The 25,078-nt window shown below is 48.8% G+C and overlaps 1 protein-coding gene across 1 annotated transcript; it reads left to right on the forward strand.

The window, feature by feature from the left end:
* Nucleotides 1-8,451: 8,451 nt before the first annotated feature.
* SFTPD (surfactant protein D) lies at nucleotides 8,452-21,108 on the forward strand. The gene is made up of 7 exons (XM_032423664.1): nucleotides 8,452-8,650; nucleotides 16,337-16,453; nucleotides 16,706-16,822; nucleotides 17,135-17,251; nucleotides 17,648-17,764; nucleotides 18,373-18,456; nucleotides 20,732-21,108. Exons 1-7 carry the CDS (start codon nucleotides 8,452-8,454, stop codon nucleotides 21,106-21,108), a joined length of 1,128 nt encoding a protein of 375 aa, XP_032279555.1.
* Nucleotides 21,109-25,078: the final 3,970 nt, after the last annotated feature.

Below are 25,078 nucleotides of genomic sequence, written 5' to 3' on the forward strand. Positions count from 1 at the left end.
CCAAATGTCTTTTGGGTTCCCTGTCTTTCTCTTATGGTTTTTAAGGAGATACTGACATATGTAAGGGACACAAATAACATATTTTCAGTCGTATACATGGCAAATATTATCTCTCACTGTGTCTCCTGCTTTTTTGTTTTCTGTTGCATAACTTTATTGGATTTGGTGTGGGATATATTATATGCATGTATACACACACATATATACATATATAATACATATAAATGTATTATATATGTGTATATACATATTTGTATATATACACTAATAAATTCCAGATGAAATCAAGTTAATTGTTACTAAATGATTAATAAAAACCTTGAAAGAAATCTTAAAAGTTGGAGGACAATTTTCTTATCTTAAAATAAACAGAAGGGGGCGCCTGGGTGGCTCAGATGGTTAAGCGTCTGCCTTCAGCTCAGGTCACGATCCCAGGGTCCTGGGATCAAGCCCCACATTGGGCTCCTGACTCGGCGGGGAGTCTGCTTCTTCCTCTCCCTCTGCCTCTCCCGCTGCTCATGCTCTCTCTCTCTCTGTATCTCTGTGTCTCAAATGAATAAATAAAATCTTTAAAAATAAATAGATAAATAAATAAATAAACAGAAGAAGCACCAAAGGACAAAATAATTTTGTGTACAGTAAATTAAATTCCTCACTAAATTAAAAAAAACATATGACCACAATTCAGTGGCAACATACAACCTGAGAAGTATTTACTGAATACCTAAAATTTAATATCAGCCAAAAAAAGCATGTGCAAATCATTAAGAACACCACTTTGAATTGATACTTAACAAAAGATGCAAGGCAAATCATCAAGTTTACTTTAAATGTTCAACATAATACAAAATTAATCAAATCAAAATTACAACAGTAAAGTGATGTTAATTTCTTTCTCCAAAATTGGTAAAGATTATGAAAATTATTACATTTTATGCTGGTTTGGTTAGCATAGTTAGATAAGACAATTTGTTAGAGATGAGGTTTTATTTTGGTGTAACTTTTCTGGAAATAATTTGGCAATTATTGCCCGTTGTACATAAAGCTTTATGCCTAAAGAGCAGAGAGGTATTTCTAGGAAGAAAAATGTGGAAGTAACGAATAGAAAATCCTTTCAGAAATTGTTAAATATTAGAATATAATAAGTAATAATATTATTAAATACTATGATAATTAAAATTATGTTTACAAAACACTTTTGTTTACATGGTAAATGCTTCTGTTATGTTATCAATTGCAAACATGACACCAAATTTTTTATACGTTATCAGTCCTTTAAAATATTATAATGTAGGGGAGCCTGGGTGGCTCAGTCATTAAGTGTCTGCCTTCGGCTCAGGTCATCATCCCAGGGTCCTGGGATCGAGCCCCGCGTCGGGCTCCCTGCTCCACAGGAAACCTGCTTCTCCCTCTCCCACTCCCCCTGCTTGTGTTCCCTCTCTCGCTGTGTCTCTCTCTGTCAAATAAATAAATAAAATCTTTAAAAAAAATTATAATGTGAAAAACTGCAGTAAAGAGTATCAAATGTGTTATTAAATGTGTTTACCTCTGCATGTTTAGGATTATGTATATTTTTAAACATTGCATTATAATTCTTTTCCCAAATTTCTGCAATTATAACTTTTATGAAGACACCCCTATCTTTGAAGCATAATATACTTAACACTATCCTCAACCATGAATTTTTGCTTTTCTCTGTAGCCTACTTTCTTTTTTTTTTTTTTAAAGATTTTATTTATTTATTTGAGAGAGAGAATGAGAGAGAGAAAGAGCACTTTCTGGGGGGGGAGGGCCAGAGGGAGAAGCAGACTCCCTGCTAAGCGGGGAGCCCGCTCCGGGACTCGATCCTGAGACTCCAGGATCATGACCTGAGCCGAAGACAGTCGCCCAGCCAACTGAGCCACCCAGGCGCCCGTCTGTAGCCTACTTTCTTGAGGAAGCAAGTGAAATTGTGTGATACTTACAGAATATAATTCTTTCTATTTTATAATCTGTCTCTGTAGTAAATCTCAAAAATGCCAAAAAGAATGTTCCACTATGTTCCATATAGTGTTTCAAGATCTGGGGTAGTATTTTCTTTTGCCCCTGGTAGAATTTTCCACTGTTATTTTATTTTCTGTGTACCAATTGATTTTATCAACTGATTTCTTCTTCTTTTTTTTTTTAAGATTTTATTTATTTATTTGACAGAGAGAGAGACAGCCAGAGCAGGAACACAAGCAGGGGGAGTGGGAGAGGGAGAAGCAGGCTTCCCGCTGAGCAGGGAGCCCGACGTGGGGCTCGATCCCAGGACCCTGGGATCATGACCTGAGCCGAAGGCAGACACTTAACGACTGAGCCACCCAGGCCCCCCGATTTTATAAACTGATTTCTAATTCTACTTCTCGGTGTTTGTGGGCCTCCTTAGGCATTGTTTCTAATTCTGACAAAGACACAAAAGATGTTTTTGAGTAAGGTGATCATTGGAATTTTGTTCCTTTCCCAAACTTGCACTGGGGTTTCAGGGAATTCGCTGTCACTCATGGTATATGTTTACATTTCCTTAATCGACACATATCAGAAGAAGACCACAGATAATATTCTCACCCATCTGACTCTTTTAATATGATACCATAATTTGTAGAGGCATCCCAGAATGCTGTTTTCTTTTGGAATTAAGTATTTTTTGGATGTAAGGGAGTGATGTTCACTTACAGAGTTGCACGTGGACTTTCTTTTTAAATTATTATTATTGTTGTTGTTGTTATTTAAAATTGATTTAGTGTTTTTATATCGCCAGATTTTGACTTATATTTATTATGTCAAGAAGAAGGCATAATTTTTTTTTAAAGATTTTATTTATTTGAGAGAGAGCATGAGTAGGTGGGAGGGGCAGAGGGAGAGAGAGAAGCAGACACCCCACTGAGCAGGGAGCTCGACGCACGGGGCTCCAGCCCAGGACCCAGAGATCATGACCTGAGCTGAAGGCAGATGCTTAACCGACCATAATTTTTAAGTTCACATTACAGATGCGGAAATTTAGGCTTATAGAGATTAAGTTGGCTGAAGAGTATTGCCAGGACTTGACAACTGACTATACTCTTTGTCTCTACTCTATCACTGAAACTGTAATCTACATAAGGAGATAAATTATACACCTGTACCCATTAAACATAAGTAATAAAATAAGCAGTAGAGTAACAAAATAATTCCAGAAAACAGATTACTCGTGCAAACCCTGAAGATGAATTACTAAACTTCTTAGGACTTAGGGTTACATGAGGTTTTCACTTCTGAGGAAGTTACATGTTGCTGTAAGACAAGAAACCAATTCTCCTGTTTCAACAATGAGAAAACACAGAGTTCCAAAGAATAAGTATTTGTGGTCATTAATAATTGAGTACTTTTATTCTCTTCTAGGGTCCAGTTCCTCTTTGAAAAATATTAATAAATTCTTTTTTGATGCTTTTTGTGTGTTTGTTTCTGTTGTTTTTTTTTTATTTAAATTCAATTAACATATATTATTGGTTTCAGAGGTAGATGTCAGTGATTCATCAGTTGCATATAACATCCAGTGCTCATTACATCACGTGCCCTCCTTAATGCCTGTCATCTAGCTATCACATCCTCCCCACTCACCTTCCCTCCAGCCACCCTCAGTTTGTTTCCTATGCTTAAGAGTCTCTTATGGTTTGTCTTTCTCTCTGATTTCATCTTGTTTTATTTTTTCCTCTCTTCCCCTATGATCCTGTTTTGCTTCTTAAATTTCACATATCAGCGAGATCATATGATAATTGTCTTTCTCTGATTGACTTATTTTGCTTAGCATAATACCCTCTAGTTCCATCCATGTTGTTGCAAATGGCAAGATTTCATTTTTATGATGTCTGCCTAATATTCCATTGTATATATATACCACATCTTCTTTATCCATTCATCTGTCGGTGGACATCTGGGCTCTTTCCATAGTTTGGCTATTGTGGACATTGATGCTATAAACATTAGGGTGCAGGTGTCCCCTTTGGATAGCTCCATTTGTATTTTTGGGGTAAATACCCAGTAGTGCAATTGCTGGGTCATAGGGTAGCTCTATTTTCAACCTTTTGAGGAACTTCCATACTGTTTTCCAGAGTGGCTGCACCAGCTTGCATTCCCACCAACAGCGTAAGAGGGTTCCCCTTTCTCTGCATCCTCGCCAACATCTGTTGTTTCCTGACTTGTTAATTTTAGCCATTCTGACCGGTGTGAGGTGGTATCTCATTGTGGTTTTGATATGCATTTCCCTAATGATTAGTGATGTTGAGCATCTTTTCATGTGCTTGTTGGTCATCTGTACTTCATCTTTGGAAAAATGTCTATTCAGATCCTCTGCCCATTTTTTTTTTTTTTAAAGATTTTATTTATTTGACAGAGAGAGACACAGGGAGAGAGGGAACACAAGCAGGGGGAGTGGGAGAGGGAGAAGCAGGCTTCCCGCCGAGCAGGGAGCCCGATGCGGGGCTCGATCCCAGGACCCTGGGATCATGACCTGAGCCGAAGGCAGACGCTTAACGACTGAGCCACCCAGGCGCCCCCTCTGCCCATTTTTTAATTGGATTGTTGGTTTTTTTGTTATTGAGTTGTATGAGTTATTTATTTATTTTGGATATTAACCTCTTATCAGATACATCATATGCAAATATCCTTTCCTATTCAGTAGGTTGTCTTTTAGTTGTTTTTTTTTTTTTTTAAGATTTTATTCATTTATTTGACAGAGAGAGACATAGCGAGAGAGGGAATGCAGGGGAAGTGGGAGAGGGAGAAGCAGGATCCCCGTGGAGCAGGCAGCCTGATGTGGGGCTCGATCCCAGCACCCTGGGATCATGACCTGAGCTGAAGGCAGACACTTAATGACTGAGCCACACAGGCTCCCCGGTTGTCTTTTAGTTTTGTTGATCGTTTCTTTCGCTATGCCGAAGCTTTTTAGTTTGAGGTAGTCCCAATTATTTATTTTTGCTTTTGTTGCCCTTGATTTGCAGTCAGATCAAAATAACAACAATAACCAAATCCTAGAGCTGAAGAATACAAAGGCTGATCTGAAAAATTCAAGAGAGATTCAACAAAAAACTTGACCAAGTAGAAGAATAAATCAGTGAACTTGAAGGTGGATCTTTTGAAATTATCCAGTCAGAGAAGGAAAAAAAAAAAAGTGAAGTAAGCCTCTAGGATTTATGGGACATCATCAAAAGAAATAATATATGCATTGGAGGAATCCCAGAAGGAGAAGAGAGATAGGGCAAGAAAGTCTATTTAAAGAAATAATGATGGAAAACTTCCAAATTTGGGGAGAGAAATGGAATTCCACGCTGACCTAGATCTCTAGGAGAAACATGAACATCCTAGAATGGGGAGGGCTGTGTGTTAATGATGAAAGAACTCTGTCATTTGGGGCCCAGGTGGCTCTACTATGGATCCTGCTTCAAAAAAAATTGCCGTATGGGAAACAGAAGACTTTCCCTATGAATTGAGGCATTATAGATTCTACAATACTACAAGAGGATGCCACAAGGAACATCAAAATCCAGGAACAAATTGGCACCACCAGTGGAGTGGCCAAAAGAGAAGCTTGGAGACGTGGGGCTGCTGGTATGTGGAACTAGGCAGAGAATTGATGCAAGAGATAAAGCCACAAGAATCTAGAAGCAAACAGAGATTACCTTTGATAGCAAAGGCAAGAGGGTGGGCAACTGTCTTACAGTAGTTGGAAGTTAGATTCTCCTTGGGGATGGCTGCCACAGTGTATCAGCAGCTCAGGGGTCCAAACTGGTCACCTGAGTAATGCACAGGGCAAACTTCAGCTGAGAAGGTAAGAGGTGAGGGCAAGGAGGTTAAGGGAAGTCCATCCCATAAAAGGCAAGTGGAGGTCTCTCTGAGATCTAAAGCAGGAAATAAAAGAGTGACCCTGCCAGGTGGCGGTTCCCCCAGCCACTGCTCCCACAGGCTACAGCCTCCACAGCTTCTCCACTTGCCCCACCTCTGCCCGGATATGCCGAGCAGTTCCCAGCTCTTTCCCAATATCTGGGCAGTGATGTTGAGGTGAAGGGGGGAGAGAAGTGGGCACAGCAGGTCCTGGATCTTGGAATCCGCAGATGTAGGTTGCATTTGCAATAGGTGTAGATCATTGTGCAACTTGCCGGTCTTCTCTGGAGCTCAGATTTTTGGACATCTATAAGATACAGACACTGATGATGCCATTTAACTCACAGGGCTTCCGGGGGGTACCGGTGAGATCACAGACTGAGAGTTCTATAAACTCTAGGGCGATATGTGTGTAGTGATATGAATATCAGTGGCAGGTTTCCAGAACACAGGTGGGAGTGAGAGTAACTCAACAAGGAAGAAATTGCCCCACTTCCTGGAAAGAGCTCTTAGAAGAACAGGGCTGGGCGGCTCAAGTTACAAGGTACGCATAAATAGCCAGTGCCTGCCAAGGAAAGGCTAGTTGGACTGCAGATCCTGGAGTCCCAGAAGAAGCAACCGTGAGTGTTTCTGTCCTTTGCCCTCATTTTGTTTTCCCAATGCCTGGTGAATATCTCTCTACCCATATGGCTGCTTTATCCTACTGGTCCTGTGAAGGCAGGATCTGGGTAGCTATTCTGGTCTTGGAGGTTGACGGGTAGGGGGCAGAGTGGGGTAATGAGGAATGCTCTTCTGCCCCTCACTGCTCCCTATGCCCTCTGGGCTGGGGGAGGGTGGATCACTTGGATGACACCCACCCAGACCCCAGACACCATTGTCTGGAAGCCCCAGTGGAAAATGCAATTTCAATTTCTCTCGTAGTTCCTCTCCATTCCCCATTTCTTCAGAAAGAAGGCTGGTAGAGGAGAAACAGACCAGGCTTTCACGGGTCTAGGTTCTAAGCTCATCCACATACCAGCTGCCTGTGGGACATGGACATTCAGCCTTCTCTCATGGGTGAAGATGTCCACCTCTGAGCCTTCCACAGCTGTGGCAGGCTCAGAGGTGGACTTCTTCCTCTTCAGGGGGTGAGGTTTCCCTGAGACATTTGGTCAAATGTTTCCTTTAAAAAATAGACTTACTGGACTAGGTCACTAATTTTCAGGGGAGTCATTTTTCTCAATAAAATCTGAATCTGGAAGCTTGGCGCGAACACTGTGGGCTGAGGGGCTGTGGCTGTGCGCACTCCCTCTGTCGCCCCAGCTGAAACGCCTCATCTGAACCGTAGGTCTGAAAACCTTTGAGTTAGCTCTCTTCGAGGCCACTTCCTGCTACAGGGGACTGTGGGCCTTCTATGGCATCTTGAGCTGCTGGGCAGAATGCCTGCTGCCTTTTGTTCTTCCCCAGATTTGGGGTGCAGGGCCCCAGAGTTGAGGTAGCTGCCGACAAGTGGACGATGCCCTTTCTCCGGCCTGGGTCCTTGGGTGCTCATGACTGAGCTTTTGCCACAAGTCCGGTGAAGGCCTGGTGACCCTCTCCTCCTTTGCGTATGTCCCCCAGGCTTTGTTCCTAGCCTCTGCAACTCCCACAAGCTCTTTCCATGCTCATAACTTTACAGTTTCTCTCTGAGAGAGGAAAGACGCCCAATATTGGAGGTGACCAGCCCTGTACCAGCCCTGGTGTCACTTAGTCCCTAAGTCCCAGTCAGTTGGGAACTGGATGCCCTACTGGACACCTGCTCTTCCTTATCCCCAAACTAGCCTTCCCCTGACCGAACCCATCTCACACGTCCCCTTCTACCCTGAGGCCTTTCTTTAAGTTCTCTTAGGTTGTTGGAGCAGAATACTACGTGTCCCAGGGGCTCTCCAGCTACTAACTTCATATCTCTGAGAACTTTCACCTGGGTTCTCTGTGGGAATTTCCTTACGGAGACAGTGTCTAGTCCAGGGATGGCTAATCAGCTGGAAAACATGCAACCACATACCCATCCTGTGCTCAGGACAGACATCACTAAGCATCCAGGACTCTGACTCCTTCTCAGAATAGCACTGCAGACGACACGAGTGCTAGTCCATCCAAGGCAGCAAGTGAGAGGGAACGGGTTTGCCTTGTCGGAGCTAAGCCACCCACCTTAATAATACAGGCAGGGAGAAGGAGGTCCGGTGGGGAAAGGTCCTTTCCAGAACTACCCAATGAATCCTTCCTGATTCATGGCTTCATGAATCACGGCTTCAGTGAGGAATTCTACATCCTAGCCCCGGTGCCGACGGCAGTGCCCAGGGAAGACACAGGAAAGGACAACACGGGGCATCTGAGAGTAGGTGGATACTGCTGTCAACTCGTGTCAGGGTAACTCGTGCCCTCCCAGGCCAGACCATATGCCCACCTGGTCCCTCCACTGTTTTGGGAGCCCCACAGGAGGGAGGGGGGTTGTGGGGAGGTGCTTCTCCTGACCTTCAGGAGCCAGGCCAAGCCCTAACCCATGTCCTAGAACCAAGAGCATGTCCTTTCTCTTTCTGTTCATCTGCCTAGGCCATGCTTCTCCTCCCTCTCTCCATGCTGATCCTGCTCACACAGCCCCTGAGGTCGCTGGGAGCAGAAATGAAGACCTATTCCCAGAGAGCAGCGGCCGGCATCTGCACCCTGGTCATGTGTAACCCTGTGGAGAATGGCCTGCCCGGTCGTGATGGACGGGATGGAAGAGAGGGCCCCCGGGGCGAGAAGGGGGATCCAGGTAGAGCTGGGACCACGGGCTCGTCCTGGTGGAATGGGGTGGGCATTGGAATTGTAACCAATCCAGAAACGCTGGTTGTTCTGCTGTGGAAGGCTCAGAGGTGGACTTCTTCCTCCTCAGGGGGTGGGTTTCCCTGAGACATTCGGTCCTTCTGAAATGCTGTTTTACCATTTGAAAAATGACCAGCTGTTCTGAGCCCCCAGGTGCCTCCCTCCCTTACCAGTTGCCCTGACTCCTCCCCCGGATTCTTCTGATTCCTCCCACCCCAAGAATGAGGAAATAGTGGGGACATGGAATTTGTGGTTCTCCAGAACCCAGCTCCAGGGACTTAACAGTTGGTCCTCCAGATTAAATGGTGTCTGTGCGAGGAGATAAATATTTTTAATACTGCATGAAGAATGGGAAAGAAGGAGGCTCAGTGGCCCCAGACTCAGGTCTGATCAAAAGGATTTACCCTAATACATTACGGAGAGAATGAAAGGGAGCTCACATTTCTTTCTCCTAGCCTTGTGCTTGGGCATCACTGAGTAATTCATTTAACCCTACCAAATGTTTCACAAGAAACAACATATGACTCACATTTGGCAGGTGAGAACATGGTGACGCAGAAAGGCCAAATGACACCCAGTGTGGAGGGGAAAAGCCACGGGCTTGTGCATCAGACAGATCTGTCCCAGACAGCTAGCTCCATCTCCACAGCAGAGACCTACCCTGGGACAAGCCAGTGTCCCCGAGTCTGTTTGCTCATCTATAAATGGGAATAATATCGACCACACAGTGACGAATAACTGAGCCAAGGTTTTACTTTTTTGTTAAGTTGTCAAGATGAAGGTGCATGTTCCTGCTGGTCCAATCAGGTGAATTCTCCTGAGGTTCCCAAAGGTACTGATTATTAAGGGAATTATCTGAGTCTCAGCGGCAAGGTGTCAGAATTCAGTGAAGCAACAACTAAGACAAGGGACCTGCAGGCACTGGGCTACGGCTATGGTGGGATCTACTGTGGTCTTTATCGTTCAGGAGTTTGCATTTTGGTTGGGGAGGAAGGAAACTAACAACATTTAAGGTGGAAAGAATGGGTAACATCTCCAGGCTTTGTAGGGTAAGGGACAAGCGAGTATCTATCTGTCCATCCTTTACAGACAGAAAGTGGCTCCCAACGTAAATGGCCTGGGGCTTGGGGAAGGCCACCTGGAAGGGAACTCAGAAGAAGGGTGGTATTCAGGGTGTCCGCATCTTGGAGAATCCCCGATCTCTCCAACTCTCAGAGGGGCCCTGAATTAAATCCCAGGGGTGCCTTTTCCTATAGTGGCCCTGTGACGCTGCAGCATCGAGTGTGGCTGAGCCCCCCTCTTTTGTGCAGATGCCTCCCCCCCAACCTATGCACGTGCCAAGCCTGGCTTGGGTTGGTGCTTGGAGAAAGAACCGTACACAGTTGGGCCCAGGAACCAAGCTGCACTCTGGCTCCCGGATTGCAGGCACACGAGTTGTTCAACCATCATGGGTCTGAGAATTTCCTAGAGAGCTTGGAGCACCTCAGAATCCCGACCCAAGGAAGTCTGGCTGGGGTTAGAGTCTGGACTTATGACAATGTCCCCTGCAGATGCTGACGCACAGGGTTCCAGATAGGCCAGAGAGAAGAGAGCCTGAGCAGAGGTGGAGGGTGGAGTCGGGTCACTACGGTAATGTCTCAGGCATATCATGGATGGTCCATAAGACCCCACCCTGTTTTGGGGGCTGTATTTCCAGGGACAGTCCCCTTATTCCTCAGCACCTCCAAGATTCCTTCCCAGAAGGATTCAGCAAGAGCGTCCCTCCAGGGGCACGCATCTCCCTCAGAATAAAACCGCACACTCCTCAGCAGCCCACAGGCACTCCACCCCTGCCTACTTCTTTGACCTCGCCTCCTTCTCCTCTGGCCACACTGGCTCCTTGCTGATCCCTAACCACATTCAGCCCCCCACCTACTTGAGGCCCTGTCACTGCTCTCCCCATAGCTGCCCTCGTGGGTCACTCCTCACCTTCCTCCCGGCTTTCCTCACAGACCACCTTCTCCGCGAGTCTGTCCCTGACCACCCTACTTAGAAGACACTGCGCTCCCTTCCGACACTCTCTGTGCTTTATTTTTCCTCTGTGGCACTTATTCTGATCTAATAAACCCTAGGTTGTACATTTTAATTTTTAGGATCTCTTTCTATGCAGTTGGGTTTAAGCTCCAAGAGGAAGGGATCTGCTTTTGTGTCTGCTGCTTTCCCTGGCGTGTCCCAACATCAAGATGCTGTCTTGTGCACAGTAGAAGTTTCAGCGAGTACTTGTGGAATAAAGGAAGGGAAAATGAAAGGAGAGGAGGGATTTACTGTGGTGAAGACTGGCCACACTGCTGGTCCTTAAAGCTTCACTTTAGGGCATACTGAGGTACAGGGCTGGCCTTTGGGGGACACTAGGATGCAAAATTGGTGCTTTTTTTTTTTTTTAAGATTTTATTTATTTATTTGAGAGAGAGAGGGCATGAGAGAGCACAAGCAGCGGGGAGGGGAAGAGGGAGAAGCAGGATCTCCACTGAGCAGGGAGCCCCACATGGGGCTCGATCCCAGGACCCTGGGATCATGACCTGAGCTGAAGGCAGATGCTTAACTGGCTGAGCCACCCAGGCGCCCCAAAATTAGTGCTTTTGGAGGCATGGGTGCTTGCCTGGGTCCCCTCTCCCGGCCTCCAGGGCTTGTGCACCATGGATGGGAGACCTCTACCGCTCCTTCTACCTGTCCCCAGCCCAGCCAGGGTGGAGCCCAAGAGAGGCTCGATCTAGGGGCAGGACATTTCTGCCCCAGCACAGTGTGACCTGTTGGACATGGGATGTGGGGCCCAACCCATAACTCTCTCTGCTTGCAGTGCATTCCCAGTGAGGATCATAACTAGAAGCAGGATACCATGCCCAGCACAGAGCTTCTCAACCACCCATCCCAGGCACCAGCCCCCGCCACCGGCTCATTCTTGCCCAGGCTGGCCTGGTCGCTCCTCCCCTGGGAGCACGTTTTCTAAGTCTAACATGTCCCCTTTCCTCTGCAATTCTCTCTAAATCCTCCTCACCCTAAAGTCCCATTTCTTCCTCTAGGAAGAGAGCTCTGGGCATGTGTGCGTGCTGGGGTTGGGGTGATGATGTGACGGGACGAGGGACATCTTGTGAATTGTCTTCCTCACTCATGGCCTGTGTCTCACAGTTGAAAATCCTATCACAAATCCCGTGCAGACCGGGACCTGGTGCTAACATTTGCATCTCGCCCAGCGCCGGGCCCACGGTTGTATTCCCTGGCTTCTTAGTGAACAAGTAAGTGAATGAAGAAGTCAGCACCACCTGTCAGGTGTCATTTCTTTTTGCACGTGAATGTTTATAGCGGCTTTATTCACAACAGCCCAAAGGCCTGGCGATGGGTGAATGGACGAACAAGATGTGCTCTGTCCATATGGTGGAACATGACTCAGCCATAAAAGGAAATAAAGTGCTGAGACACACTGTCAAGTGGATGGCACTCAGGGACGTCACCCCCAAGTTACAAAAGCCAGACGTCAAAGGTCATAAGTCGTAGGAATCCATGTATATGAAATGTCCAAAATAGAAAATAGAGACAGAAAGCAGAGTAGTGGCGTCCAGGGGCTGGGAGGAGGGGGAATTGGGGGTGATGGCTTAGTGGCTATGGTTTTTATGAGGGGTGATGAAATGATTTTGAACTTAATAGAGGAGTGAGTGAGTGAGTGAGCTAACTGCCACTGAACTGTGTGCTTTGAAAAGGTTAATATGGGGCGCCTGGGTGGCTCAGTCGTTAAGCGTCTGCCTTCGGCTCAGGTCATGATCCCAGGGTCCTGGGATCGAGCCCCGCATCGGGCTCCCTGCTCGGCGGGAAGCCTGCTTCTCCCTCTCCCACTCCCCCTACTTGTGTTCCCTCTCTCGCTGTGTCTCTCTCTGTCAAACAAATAAATAAAATCTTTAAAAAAAAAAAAGAAAAGGTTAATGTTATATGAATTTCACCTCAGTAAAAAAAAAAAAAAAAGAATAACAAAAAGAACAGAACTGAGTGTAAAACTCTTAAACATTGAGAGTCATCTGCTCCCGTTAATCTTTTGGGGGTAAATCTTGAGTAATGTCAGGCCTAGGCAGCCCTTCTGGAGGTAACACGTCTTTCTAAAAATGCTTGATCATTTTTCCAATACAAAAATAATTTGTGGCCACTAAAGAAACAACAGGAAAGTTACCATCACCTTGTGTCACTAGGAAGGAACAGCTGGTCACGCCTCTGTATCTGCTTCTCCAGTGTCTTTCCCAGTACGTCCTGCACGTGCACGCCCTACACACGCATGTACGTACTTGTGAAACAGGATCCCGTTGCGCATAGGGATACATTAGGTAACAGTTTGGTCTCTCTTCTATGGTTTCAAGAGCATATTGCATTGCTTTTGCTTTTTTTTATTGAGGTATAATTGCCATATAACATTGTCTTCGTTTCTGATGTATTAACAGTGATTCAATATTTGCACGAATTGTGAGATGATCACTGCAAGAAGTCTTGTCAACGTCTGTTACCACACATAGTACAATTTTTTTCTTGTTGTGATAAGAACTTTTAAGATCTACTCTCTGGGGGCACCTGGGTGGCTCAGTTGGTTGGGCGACTGCCTTCGGCTCAGGTCATGATCCCGGAGTCCTGGGATCGAGTCCCACATCGGGCTCCCGGCTCGGCAAGGAGCCTGCTTCTCCCTCTGACCCTCTCCCCTCTCATGCTGTTTCTCTCTCTCTCTCTCTCAAATAAATAAATAAAATCTTAAAAAATATATATGTATATATAAAAAAGATCTACTCTCTGACGTGAGGTAAACCTCAGAGAAATTGCCACAACAGCTCATGTATAGGCAATCTTGCTTGTTATTCTGTGGGGATAGTAACAGGACCCCATGGGCATATGATTATTTAAACGGCAAAAAAAAAAGGATTTGATTCCCCAACGATTATATAACTCAACTAGAACCTTGATCAATTCTATGTGGCTGGGATAACAAAAATTGCTCTTTTGAAGCCAGAGCTTACCCCACTGCATGGGATTAACTATGGGCTTACAGAGATAATGGATGATCCCATTTTCTTTATGATTCAATTGGATAATGTACTTGGGGATGCCCTTATATCCTGAGACAAGTCTTCTCCCACTTGCCAGTGATTCCTTATGATTAAGATACTGTTAAGGCTAGACCTTAAACGAAGAGAACTTCTTCTTTTTTTTTTTTTTAAGATTTTATTTATTTATTTGACAGAGAGAGACACAGCGAGAGAGGGAACACAAGCAGGGGGAGAGGTAGAGGGAGAAGCAGGCTTCCCGCGGAGCAGGGAGCCCGATGCGGGGCTCGATCCCAGGACCCTGGGACCATGACCTGAGCCGAAGGCAGATGCTTAACAACTGAGCCACCCAGGCGCGCCTTACGAAGAGAACTTCTTGATAGTTTTATCTCATAGTCATTTATCCTAGCAGCTGCCTCTATTGATGTACACTTGCAAACAAAGGCTTTAGCCAAACATACAACATACCACAGCCCTCCTGGTAAAAAGAGCCTCAGAACTCACTATGGGACTTCCAGGACTTACATAAAATAAGCAAAACAGTATGCTTGCTCAGCAGGAGTCTAAATGTTACTTCCCAGGCGCTAGATGTACTCAGCCAAGAATTAAGTGAAGTCAGAGAGGGACTTCTCCAGAACGGTGCCACTATTGACTGCCTAGCATTACTAGGGGTATGAGGGATTTCCTCATGTGTTGTTCTAACGTTACAGGTGTCCCAATTAATAGGGGACATTTGTGATCCATTAAATAAGATCAAGATATCTACTAATCTATTTGACAAAATTGGTAATTGGGGATCTTATCTAAGGAATGTGATCATAATTTGGGGCCTAATACTTGTTTTATGTTCATCCTTTTGCATGTGCTGATGCATGTACCGTTTGCTGTCCATCATGACCCCCTGGAGCCATACCGCGGGCCTCTGGACCGACTCCTGCATAGATTCTAACTGCTGCGCAGCCCGCCGTCCCAGTTCAGCAGGAAGCAGCCAGAGTGGTCACTGTCCCACTCCCTAATGGCAGTAAGGGTTACTATTTCCAGGGGGAAGAATGAGTAAGGGACAGGCGGGGCTAGGTAGGGAGAGATAGATAGGGAGCTATGTGATCAGGCTCACAGAAATCCCAAAAATGTCGGGGTGTGGGGAAACAAGAGATAAGGGAACAAACCGGACCACCCTGCCTAAGCATGTGGGGTGGGTGTCTTTTTTTATGATAATCACCTGTGACCAACAAAGAATAACCAGACCCTAAAAAGGAAGTAAGCCATTGAAGGTGTTATCACTAGTCCTTGCTCAATGGTGATATAGAGAGGATAAAAGGATTTAAGGTCCCTGGTTAGCTGTTTATAAAAGACCAACCCTAAATGCCCTCAGTGGCAGGACCCGTCTCACTCCTGAGAGCTTTTTTCTGTATCCTTGCTTAATAAACTTCTATCACTTTACTCACAAAAAAAAAAAAGAAAAGAAAAAGAAAAAAGATCTACTCTCTGAGCAACTTTCACATATACAATACGGTATTATTAACTCTAGTTGCCATGCTCTACATGACATCCCCAGAACTTATTTTATAACTGGACATTTGTATCTTTCGACCACCGTGAGCCATTCTGCCCACTTCCCAAGCCCACCTCTGGCAATCACCAATCTGTTCTCTGTATCTATGAGTTTGTTGTTTTTGTTTGTTGGTTGGCTTGTCTGTTTAGATTCCACATATAAATGAGATCATATGGGATTTGTCTTTCTCTGTCTGACTTAATTTCATCTACCATAATGCCCCCAAAGTCCATCCATGTTGTTGCAAATGGCAAGATTTCGTTCTTTGTTATGGCTGAGGAATATTCCATCATATATACACCTGCATTTTCTCCATCCACTCATTCATCAATGGACATCTAGGCTCTAAGCCGTCTCCATGTCTTGGCTACTGTAAACAATGCCGCAATGAACATGGGGGTGCAGATATCTTTTTGAATTAGTGTTCTTGCTTCCTTTAGATAAATACCCAGAAGGGGAATTGCTGGATCATATAGTAATTGTACTTTTAATTTTTTGAGGAACCTTCATTCTGTTTCCCACAGTGGCTGCACCGATTTACATTCCCACCAACAGTGCACAGGGGTTTCCTTTTCTCCACATCCTGGCCAACGCTTGTTATCTCTTGTCTTTTTTGATAATAACCATTCTAACAGGTGTGAGGTGGTATCTCATTGTGGTTTTGATTTGCAGTTTCCTGGTGATTAGTGCCAGGTGTCATTTCTGATAGAAACTTTGGTTCTGGGAAGGCGAGAACAAGGAGTCCATGATCAAGGGTAAATGCTGACAGATTTCCGGCTGTAAATACCATGAACAAGCCAAGTCGGATGGGTCTTGGCTTGAATCCACAGCCAACTCTGGCTGGCCTGTTTTCTCACCTGTAAAATGGGGATGGGGACACCCATTTCCTGGATCACCACTGGACCAAGGAGTGTGGAGATGGAATGTCTCTTCAAGTAGAACCTTGAAGGCATGCAAGGGGCCTGACATTAGAGGCATCTGGCTCCTCCTGGGCCCAAGGCCAGGTTTATACCCATCTCTTCTGCTGCTACAGGTTTGCCAGGAGCTGTAGGGAGACCCGGGATGCCTGGACCAGCTGGCCTAGTTGGGCCCAAAGGGGACAATGGCTCTGCGGGAGAGCCTGGACCAAAGGGAGACTCCGGACCATCTGGTGAGCAGCTGCGCATGGAGTTCGGCTGTCTGCAGGTGCTGCTGCCGACCCTGGGATTTGCCAGTAGACATGCACAGATCCCATCCCAGGGAGAAGGAAGAAGGTTGTTGTGAAGGTGGCACTGGGTTATCTCAGAGAAGCCTGGAAAGTACCACGGCTGCCTCTCTCACTTCTATCATTGCTCTCGTTTTTTCATGTGCTCCCCCGCCAACAAGGTTTAGCGCCACTGACCAGGGTGGTCTTCTTCCCCAGGACCTCCGGGACCTCGAGGCGTGCCTGGTTCAGCTGGCAGAGAGGGTCCATCAGGGAAGCCGGGGAACGTAGGACCTCAAGGCCCACCTGGCCCTAAAGGAGAGGCCGGGCCCAAAGGTAGGTGGTTGATATGTGGCTGGTCTGGGAGGGAGAGGGGAGGAGTATGGTGGCGGTCCGGGCTGGGACCTCAGGCAGCAAGCTCGGAGGGCCAGGAAAAGGCCAGATGGTCAGCGCTGGGTAAGGCCGAGTCGTGGCCCCTTCCTCCCCCCGCTTCCCACAATGGTGGCGTTTTCCTGTTCACCTCCCTGGAGGAAGCCCCGTAAGGGGCACCTTCTCCCCAGTTGGCTCTCTCCCCCTGGAGCGGTGGGTGAAAACTCCAGGACTGAACACACTCTCAGCAACATTTGTCCCAATTGGTTCCTTCCTCAGGAGAAGCGGGTGTGGCCGGCAAGCCGGGCTCTGCGGGGACACAAGGTCCCACAGGTGTTAAAGGAGAGAGAGGTGCCCCGGGTGAGCACGGAGCCCCTGGGAGTGCCGGGGCAGCAGGTGAGTGATGGAAGGGGCTAGGGCCGGGCTCCGGTTCCCTTGTGTCCCCCTGGTGCTGCCCATGGCCATCTCTCCACCACCGCCACTCATCACGTCAGAGCTGGCGTGACCAGGAGGGGAGAGTCTATGTCCAAGGAGGGTGACTGCTGGGCTCTGGGAGCTGTCTGCATCGAGGGAGAGTGACACGTGAGCAACAGGGCTAGTCTAGGTGCCAGAGAGGTGGGTCTTTGGGTGATGGGACAGTCAGCGTGAGGAGAGGGTGCATGGCTGGGTTCTGGGAACAGTCTGTATGGGGGAAGGGGGACCATGGGCCAGTTGGATGGTCCCTGTACTGGGAGGCTGAAAATGCTGGAAAACGTGTACGGAGCTCACCCAGCTCTTCTTCTGTGATCCCAGGACCTGCTGGAGCCATGGGTCCACCGGGACCTCCAGGTGCCAAAGGGCCCCCGGGACTGAAGGGGGACAGAGGTGCTCCTGGGGACAAAGGAGAGAAGGGAGAGAGTGGGCTTCCGGGTAAGGTGGCACCTGCCAGATTTGGGAGTTCCCACAGGGTGGGAGCAGGGGGAGGAAGGTGGTGCTCTTATCTATCAGGACAGCCTATCCTCTCAGACTTCGGCCCCATTAATCATGGGGAGTGGTGGGAAACAGGAAAGCTAGCAGGCAGGAAGGCAGGAGAATTAGGCTCTGGTTTTAGACTTACTCAGTGGAGGGCAACCCTGGGCAGCTTTTCCATCTGATCACTGGGGAAAGCATAGCCCCCTTCCCGACTCAAAGCATAGTTTGAGTATCAAATAACCCAATGGATGGGAAGTATTCCTATCCCCCCAAAAAGAGGTGCTATGGGATGCCCAGAATTTGGAGTTCAAATGTCATGCGGTCAGTGTCTGTGAGGTGCAGGGACCTGCTTGTGGGACACTTAGTTCATAGCAGAACCACGGGAAATCTGGGAGGAACAGGGGTCGGTTATGTCAGCAGATGTGGGCTTCTTAGGACCTGGTCCCAGCAGCTTAGCCCACCCCAAGTATGTGCCTGCAACTGGGCACCCTTCCCTTGAGGCCTAGGCTCTGAGCTGATCCCAGGCTACGCTGGGCTTACCTTCCCTCGGCCCCTCTCTTCGGCAGACATCACTGCTCTGAGGCGGCAGGTGGAGGCCTTGCACGGACAGGTACAACACCTCCAGAATGCCTTCTCTCAGTATAGGAAAGGTAAGTTCCTGGGCCTGACTGGAGCCAGGCACCAAGGCTAGGCCCCCGACTGGGTCTGGGCCTTGGTTTGGCATTGGCTGGGTTTGGGTCTAGGATTGGAATGGGTTGGGACCACATTTAGGGCTGGACCTGGCTCTGGGGCAAGGTCTGGGGCTGAGAATAGGGCTGGGACAGAGCATAGTCCAGGATCTGCAAGTAGATGCAAGAGACATATAGGAGGATGTGCCCTATCGCCAGTTCAGTGGGGTGACGGAAGTATGGTAGCTGTTAGCAGGCTCTAGGATGCCCCCAGTATCACAGCCACCTGTGACCCAGTCAGTGCCCTAAACCCTGCCTACCCCGTGCTGGTCCCTGTGATTGACAGCGGACACCCAACCCAGGATGTATTCCTAACATCCGTGGGGCCCTGTGAGTGAGTGCCCAGGGACGTTGCTTCACGGCTCAAGGCAGCAGAGAATCCAGACACTGTCCTGAGAGCCGGGGCTGGGATGCTGCCCTTGGGGTTCAAGGCTGGTGGGGGCCTGGCCTTGCCGTGTGGCCAATCAAGTACCTCACCCTGGACATGCTCAAGGTTCTGGCAGGGGGCTGGCTGCCTCTGGGCTCCAGCCAGTACTCTCCCTGAACCTCCCCCGGTGTTTCAAGCAGAGAGTCTCCCCTAACCCTGGAATGCTGCCGAGGCAGGGGCCCCCAGGAGTACACGCCTGAGTGCCCTGTGCCCTTTGGAATCTCCACCTCAGTCCTTGACTGCCCTCCCCCGCCATCTGCTCTCCCTGACTTCAGCACTGAGTCTACATCACTCATCCAATCTCCCTGATCCAAAAAAAAAAAAAAGAACAGTTTTCTGAAGGAGTAGAGCATAAAGGGGCCCAACTGGGTAAGACACAGGGTTGTCCCCTAAGTACCTAAGTAGCAAGGATGAGAGTTTCAGGTATTGGGTATGTCTTCCTCGCTCCACAAACGTATTTGCCCACGCGTTCACTCATTCCTCTGCCCACTGCTGCACACAAAGCGGAACGTGTCCATAGGCTCCAGCCACGTGGGTGTACTCAAATACCTTCACTCACCCCGCACCATGACATTCATGAGCACAACCAGAGGTATGCACGTGTAGGTATGCACACGTATCTGGATGGTGGGTGCTGCCGTGTACCTTCGCACGAATACATGGACATGTTCGTGTATGCACGTGTGGACGCACCCAGATGCAGGGACATAACGTGAACCCCCGCACGGGCCCCGTCCAGGGCTGCTTCAAGTGCCATCCTGAGCCTGTGGAGCATCTGTGCCCCGAGTCCGTGTTGAAGGTCCTCAGAGGAGGGCAGTGGGGCTGGGGCAGCCTGAGCCTAACCAGCCCAGGGAGGCCAGGGCACAGCCCTCTCAGGAGCCCTGAGGATTTCCATGCCTGAGCCCAAAAGCGGTTGGGATGGGCTGAAAAGAGATACTTGATATGTCCCATGGGTGATGCTTTTATGAAGTGTGCCCCCACTTTAGAGATGAGGAATTAGAAGGCCTGAAAAGGGAAGTGACTTTCCTTTGCCCACCTAGACAGCCATTGCCAGGTTGGGGTGGAACCCCTGGCTTCTGATTCCCAAATAGGGCTCTCCCAGAACCGGTCCCCTCCCCCTGCCACCGCACCGCTCGGTGCCTGCACCCCCCTCCCCCAGCTCCCCGGGGAGGCTGGCTGGCTGGGGCATCACGCACATGGGTACCAAGGGGCCAACATGGGTCTGCAGTGAGTGCAGAGATTAGCACATCGAGGCTCTCGGATGCCCCCCCTCCCTTGCCCCCACCCACCACACAGCAACCCCACAGACCTGCTCTTATGCAGGGTCTGATTTTCATACTCTCAGAAACTACCCCCACAGCCACGCTGACATCTCCCCGGCCAAAGTCATTCCAATCCCCAATGACCCCAGCACACAACGTGGGGTGAAGTAGGAAGAGCATGTTCTAGCTCTAGTGTCCCAGCAAACAAGGTTTAATCCTAACCCTACATTTGGCAGGCCTGTGACTTTGGGCCTCTTACTTAACCTCCCTGAGCTCCAGGGTCCTCATCTGTAACTGCAGCCCACAGGCCCTCCTCCCAGCGTGCACTGTGAAGTCAGGGCTGCTCTGGAACCAAGTGCCTCACTTTTGTCCTATCTGGTGCCCTGACACCCCACCGGGGAGGCCTGGGTGGGGGAGGGGGGTTCCAGTTGGAGCACAAAGCTCTCAGAGCCCCTGAGCTGGGGCCAGGTGCTGCCATAACCCCAATCTAACTCTCTTCTTCTCTTAGTGGAGCTCTTCCCCAACGGCCGAGCTGTTGGGGAGAAGATCTTCAAGACAGGGGGTTTTGAAAAGACTTTTGAGGACGCGCAGCAGGTGTGTACGCAGGCGGGGGGACAGATGGCCTCCCCACGCTCTGCAGCCGAGAACGAGGCCCTGCAGGAGCTGGCCACTGTTCAGAACAAGCCTGCTTTCCTGAGCATGACCGACATCGGGACAGAGGGCAATTTCACCTACCCCACCGGGGAGCCCCTGGTCTATTCCAACTGGGCCCCGGGGGAACCCAACAACAATGGCGGCTCAGAGCACTGTGTGGAGATCTTTACCAACGGCAAGTGGAACGACAAGGTCTGCGGGGAGCCGCGCCTGGTGGTCTGCGAGTTCTGAGCCGTGGGGGCCGGCGGGGAGCCTGGCCAGCGAGTGGGGGCCCAGGCCCGTGTGCTGCCGATGCCCCAGTAAAATGGCGCCGCCTCTGCCGGCCAGGGCTTCTCCGCAGAGCCGTGGGGGGTGGCCAGAAGGCAGGTCCCCGCGGAACGCCTCTCTCCGAGTCAGATGGCTTCACACATGCAAGACCTGTCAGGAAGAAGGGGCCCGCTGCTCTCCCAGTGGCAAGGAATAAAATTGGGTCCCCACGACCTCCCCATGGCAAAATCCAGTGGCTCCTCCTCAGCCGTCCTCCTCCTCACACTCTCTGCCACGTTTGACCGGCTGACCAGCCCTGCCCTGCCCTCTTCCTCCTCTTCCAGAGCAGCTTCCAGAGCAGCGCTCTTGCTGACTTTTGTCTCGGCCTCGTCAGCCTCGTTTGCTCCTCCCTTCTTGACCGCTTCATGCCGCGGTGGGGGCCCCTGCTCTCCCTCCGTTCTCTTCTGGCCCGACTCACTCCAGGTGCAACTCATCCTGTCCAAGGCTTCGAATTCCTTCTCCTGACAGCTCCCATGTGCATATCCCTGTTGGGGGACCTCTCTCTGAACCCCAGGCTCCTCCAGCCAATGCAAGCTGGAGCCCCGGGGCTGGCAGGCCTCAGTGGCTGCCTCTTGCTTCAAGGCCGGTGCCCAGGAAGCGGCAGAGGACAGGGGGATGACCTGGCGGCGAGTGTCTGCCTCCCCCGACTGCATGGCCCTATGCCCAGTAGACCGGGCCTCATCCCTGCACGGCCCAGGAGCTCTCATGTCATATGACTGCCTCTCGGTTCATGGGAGGGAGTTCCATCCACACAACCCCAGATCCATTTGGAATCTCAGGCACGGAGGGTGTCCAGCCAGGCTCACATTTATCCCCAACCCTCGTCTGGCCTGACAGTTCCAGGAATGTTCTTTCTCCACTCCGCCCCAGAGGTAGTCTCGCCAAAGGTTCCTCATTCTACAGCTCTGGAAACCAGGACGCAGAGCACACCGGGAGTCGCATGTGGCCCCAGGAGTGCAGTTCAGTCGTGCCAAAGTCGTCTCACCTCAGAGCTTATACTTTTGGCCTGTACATTTTTAGGCCAAAGTCCTCTGCATAAATTTAGTCGATTTTACTGACACAGTACTGCAAAAAATTTTTTGGTATTTTCTTTTCTTCTTTTTTTTAATTAAGTTTTTATCTTAATTCCAGTTAGTTAGCATACAGAGTTATATTAGTTTCAGGTGTAGAGTATAGCGATTCAACAGTTCCATACATCACCCTGTGCTCACCATGACCAAGTACTACAAAGAATGTAAATGAGAGATGCCTGGGTGGCTCAGTCGGTTAAGCATCTGCCTTCGGCTCAGGTCATGATCCCAGGGTCCTGGGATAGAGCCCCACATCGGGCTCCTTGCTCAGCGGGAAGCCTGCTTCTCCCTCTGCCTGCCACTCCCCCTGCTTGTGCTCTCTCTCTCTCTCTGACATTAAAAAAAAAACAAACAAAAACCCAAAAATATAAATGAACCTATGCTTAAGAAATTGGAATGACACCTGGGTGAAGCACAAGCTCATAGGAGGGGGTCATGCCCTTCCCCTAGACAGAGAGCCAACCACTCTCTCCCTTGTTCCCAGAGACCATGAGCTCTGCCCTTTCTGGCCCTTCCTCAATGGGTCCCCCTGGTCCTCTGCCCAACACTCCTACAGCCACATCCAGTACATAGGACAGCAGGCCTGAAAACAAAACCGCATCTCCCACCAGCGCACAGCTCAGGCTCTCTGCCACGATCTTTCTCCTGTTACTAAAAAATCCCCAATTCCTGGCAGCTTCTGAAATATAAGTGAGTTCCACAGTAAGGGCAAACAACTCTCCAGCACAGAGGCCACACCTGGACACACTCACTGAGGGAGCTTAGAAAGGCCTTTTTGTTTGTTTGTTTGTTTTTAATTGCAAATATGAAGAACAACTGAATCGAGCTTTAAGCAAAATAGGAGCGTTTCTTCTAAGAACAGAGAGTTGTGAATTGGCCCAAGGAGGACTGGGAGACAGCGTCTGCTGTTTCCCTGGCTTCTGCATCCTTGCCTCTTCCTCCTTCCCACCTCAGCTTCCTCTTCTTCCCACTCTCTTGACTGCCCATGTAGGGCGAAATCACAGAAATCGCCACCCAGAGATAAGAAACTCTTGCTTGATAGCAATTCAAAACTCCTATGAAAATGAGTCTGTCTCAGATGCCCGCCTCTGGTCCAATCACCTAAACCTGGAGGGTGGGTCCGCACAGGACAATATGGCCACTGGGATCCATGCAAGGTCATGGTGGTTTGGGCAGACCCTCTAAAAGTGATCACTACCCATCCTGACACTTAAGCCAAGCCTATTTCTTGACAAGAGAGAAGGAAAGAGTGCAGCACTATGTGACTCAGTAGGAAGGAAAGAAATCTTCTGTGATGTTGAAGGCTGGGAATGCTGAGACCCCAAACCCTAGGAAGAGGGGGCCAATCTATCTGCACCGTGGGGCCACAGGGGCCTGGTTTGCTCTCCAGCACCGAGAACAAGTAAGGAGGGTCATTTGGGCTCTGTAGCTACAGCTTGACTAATGCAGAGGACTGAGGCAAGCATTTCAGAAAAGTCAAGCCTGAGCCCATTCCTGAACTAGAGGTCTCCCTTGCAAGTACTTCTATCATGGGCAAAGGTCAACACAGATCTTAAACATTATCAGCCCCATCCCAATCATAGTAGCCCTGGTCCCTGCTTTAGTAGCCTAGGTGCCATGTAAAGCCCGGGCTGTGTGATTCTTATGATCTCAGGAGATGTTGTGACCCTCACAGTGCCAGGTGACATCATGGGAGAAGACTGGGATCCTTCCCTGTTTAGACAGGGGACAGCCACAGCAGTTTCATAGGGAAGGCCCTGTTCAGTTTAACAGAAGATTCTCAAGTTGCTCCGTGGTTCTCAACCCTCCTGGCACCAAACCAGCCCACGTCCCACAATGAACAGCCAGTGGGGAGACCTCTGATGTTTGCTTTTTCAGGATCCTAGGTTTCTTCTGAATTCCCTTGATATAAAAGGGAATTGCTTACGTGGAGGGCATTCTCCATCACTCTTATCTTTTGCATGTCCTCAGCCCAAGGTTAATAGTGTGCTTGACTTTTCAAGTTACCTACATCTTATATACAAGAGCAGAGAAAACCAGGTATCTATCAGGAGGAGTAAAATATGAATTTATACCTCAAATATTTGTCAGGAACTGACCCACAGAGATGGAAACGGCTGGTCACGCCCTCATAGCTGCTGCAGCCCCGCACATCCAGAGCCTTAGAGGTAAGCTCTAGAACGTGTTCCAGCAACGGGCAATCGAGATGCTCAAGAAATGGATTAGAATGAGTGGGCAAGTCTAAAACCCGTTAACGGGGAGAATAGGGAGCCGTCACCTTGCGGAATCTCCAGGCTACTCAGACTCTCACTATTGTTCAGGGGCATCGTCTGTGACTGAGGCCTCTGGATGGCTAATAGCAGGTGTTTTGTAGATGCTACTGTTTTTCACCAATATTTCAATGAGGGAGGCCTTACGAAGGCAGGCTTGTGACATGTGTCACCTCTGGGAGGACGCAGATGACGACCAGGGCATATCCCCAAATGCCCTCTTTTCTGCTGCCACTGTGATCACAGAAGGCTTTGGTGGCTATGAAGTTACTCTACAATCCAGCATTCTGGAAACCTGAGCAAATTCATGGAGCACAACTACCCTTGTGGATCTAGGGGGGATCACTTGCAACCACTTGGGCTCTGAGTGAGATTTGCGGGTTGTCACTGCAGCATCCATAGCCCATCCATATCTGTGACACACTGAATAGTAGCCTCCCTGCCCTCCATTTACTTAAGCAGTGTAATCTCTCAGACTGCCTGGCTCAAACAACTTTGAGTCCCAGAGGGACTCATGCGGGCCCTTCCTGAGCAAAATGGTACTTTTCGTAGTTT

This window comes from Phoca vitulina, unplaced genomic scaffold (assembly GCF_004348235.1).
Source record: "Phoca vitulina isolate PV1807 unplaced genomic scaffold, GSC_HSeal_1.0 scaffold29, whole genome shotgun sequence".
NCBI lineage: Eukaryota > Metazoa > Chordata > Mammalia > Carnivora > Phocidae > Phoca > Phoca vitulina.

Bases quoted from the DNA above. Each gene is read 5' to 3' on its own strand.
- SFTPD (XM_032423664.1), top strand. From the start codon at position 8,452: ATGCTTCTCCTCCCTCTCTCCATGCTGATCCTGCTCACACAGCCCCTG. The intron at 16,823-17,134 runs GTAGGTGGTTGA...TTCCTTCCTCAG, and splicing joins AGGAGAGGCCGGGCCCAAAG to GAGAAGCGGGTGTGGCCGGC. The intron at 17,765-18,372 runs GTAAGGTGGCAC...TCTCTTCGGCAG, and splicing joins GGGAGAGAGTGGGCTTCCGG to ACATCACTGCTCTGAGGCGG.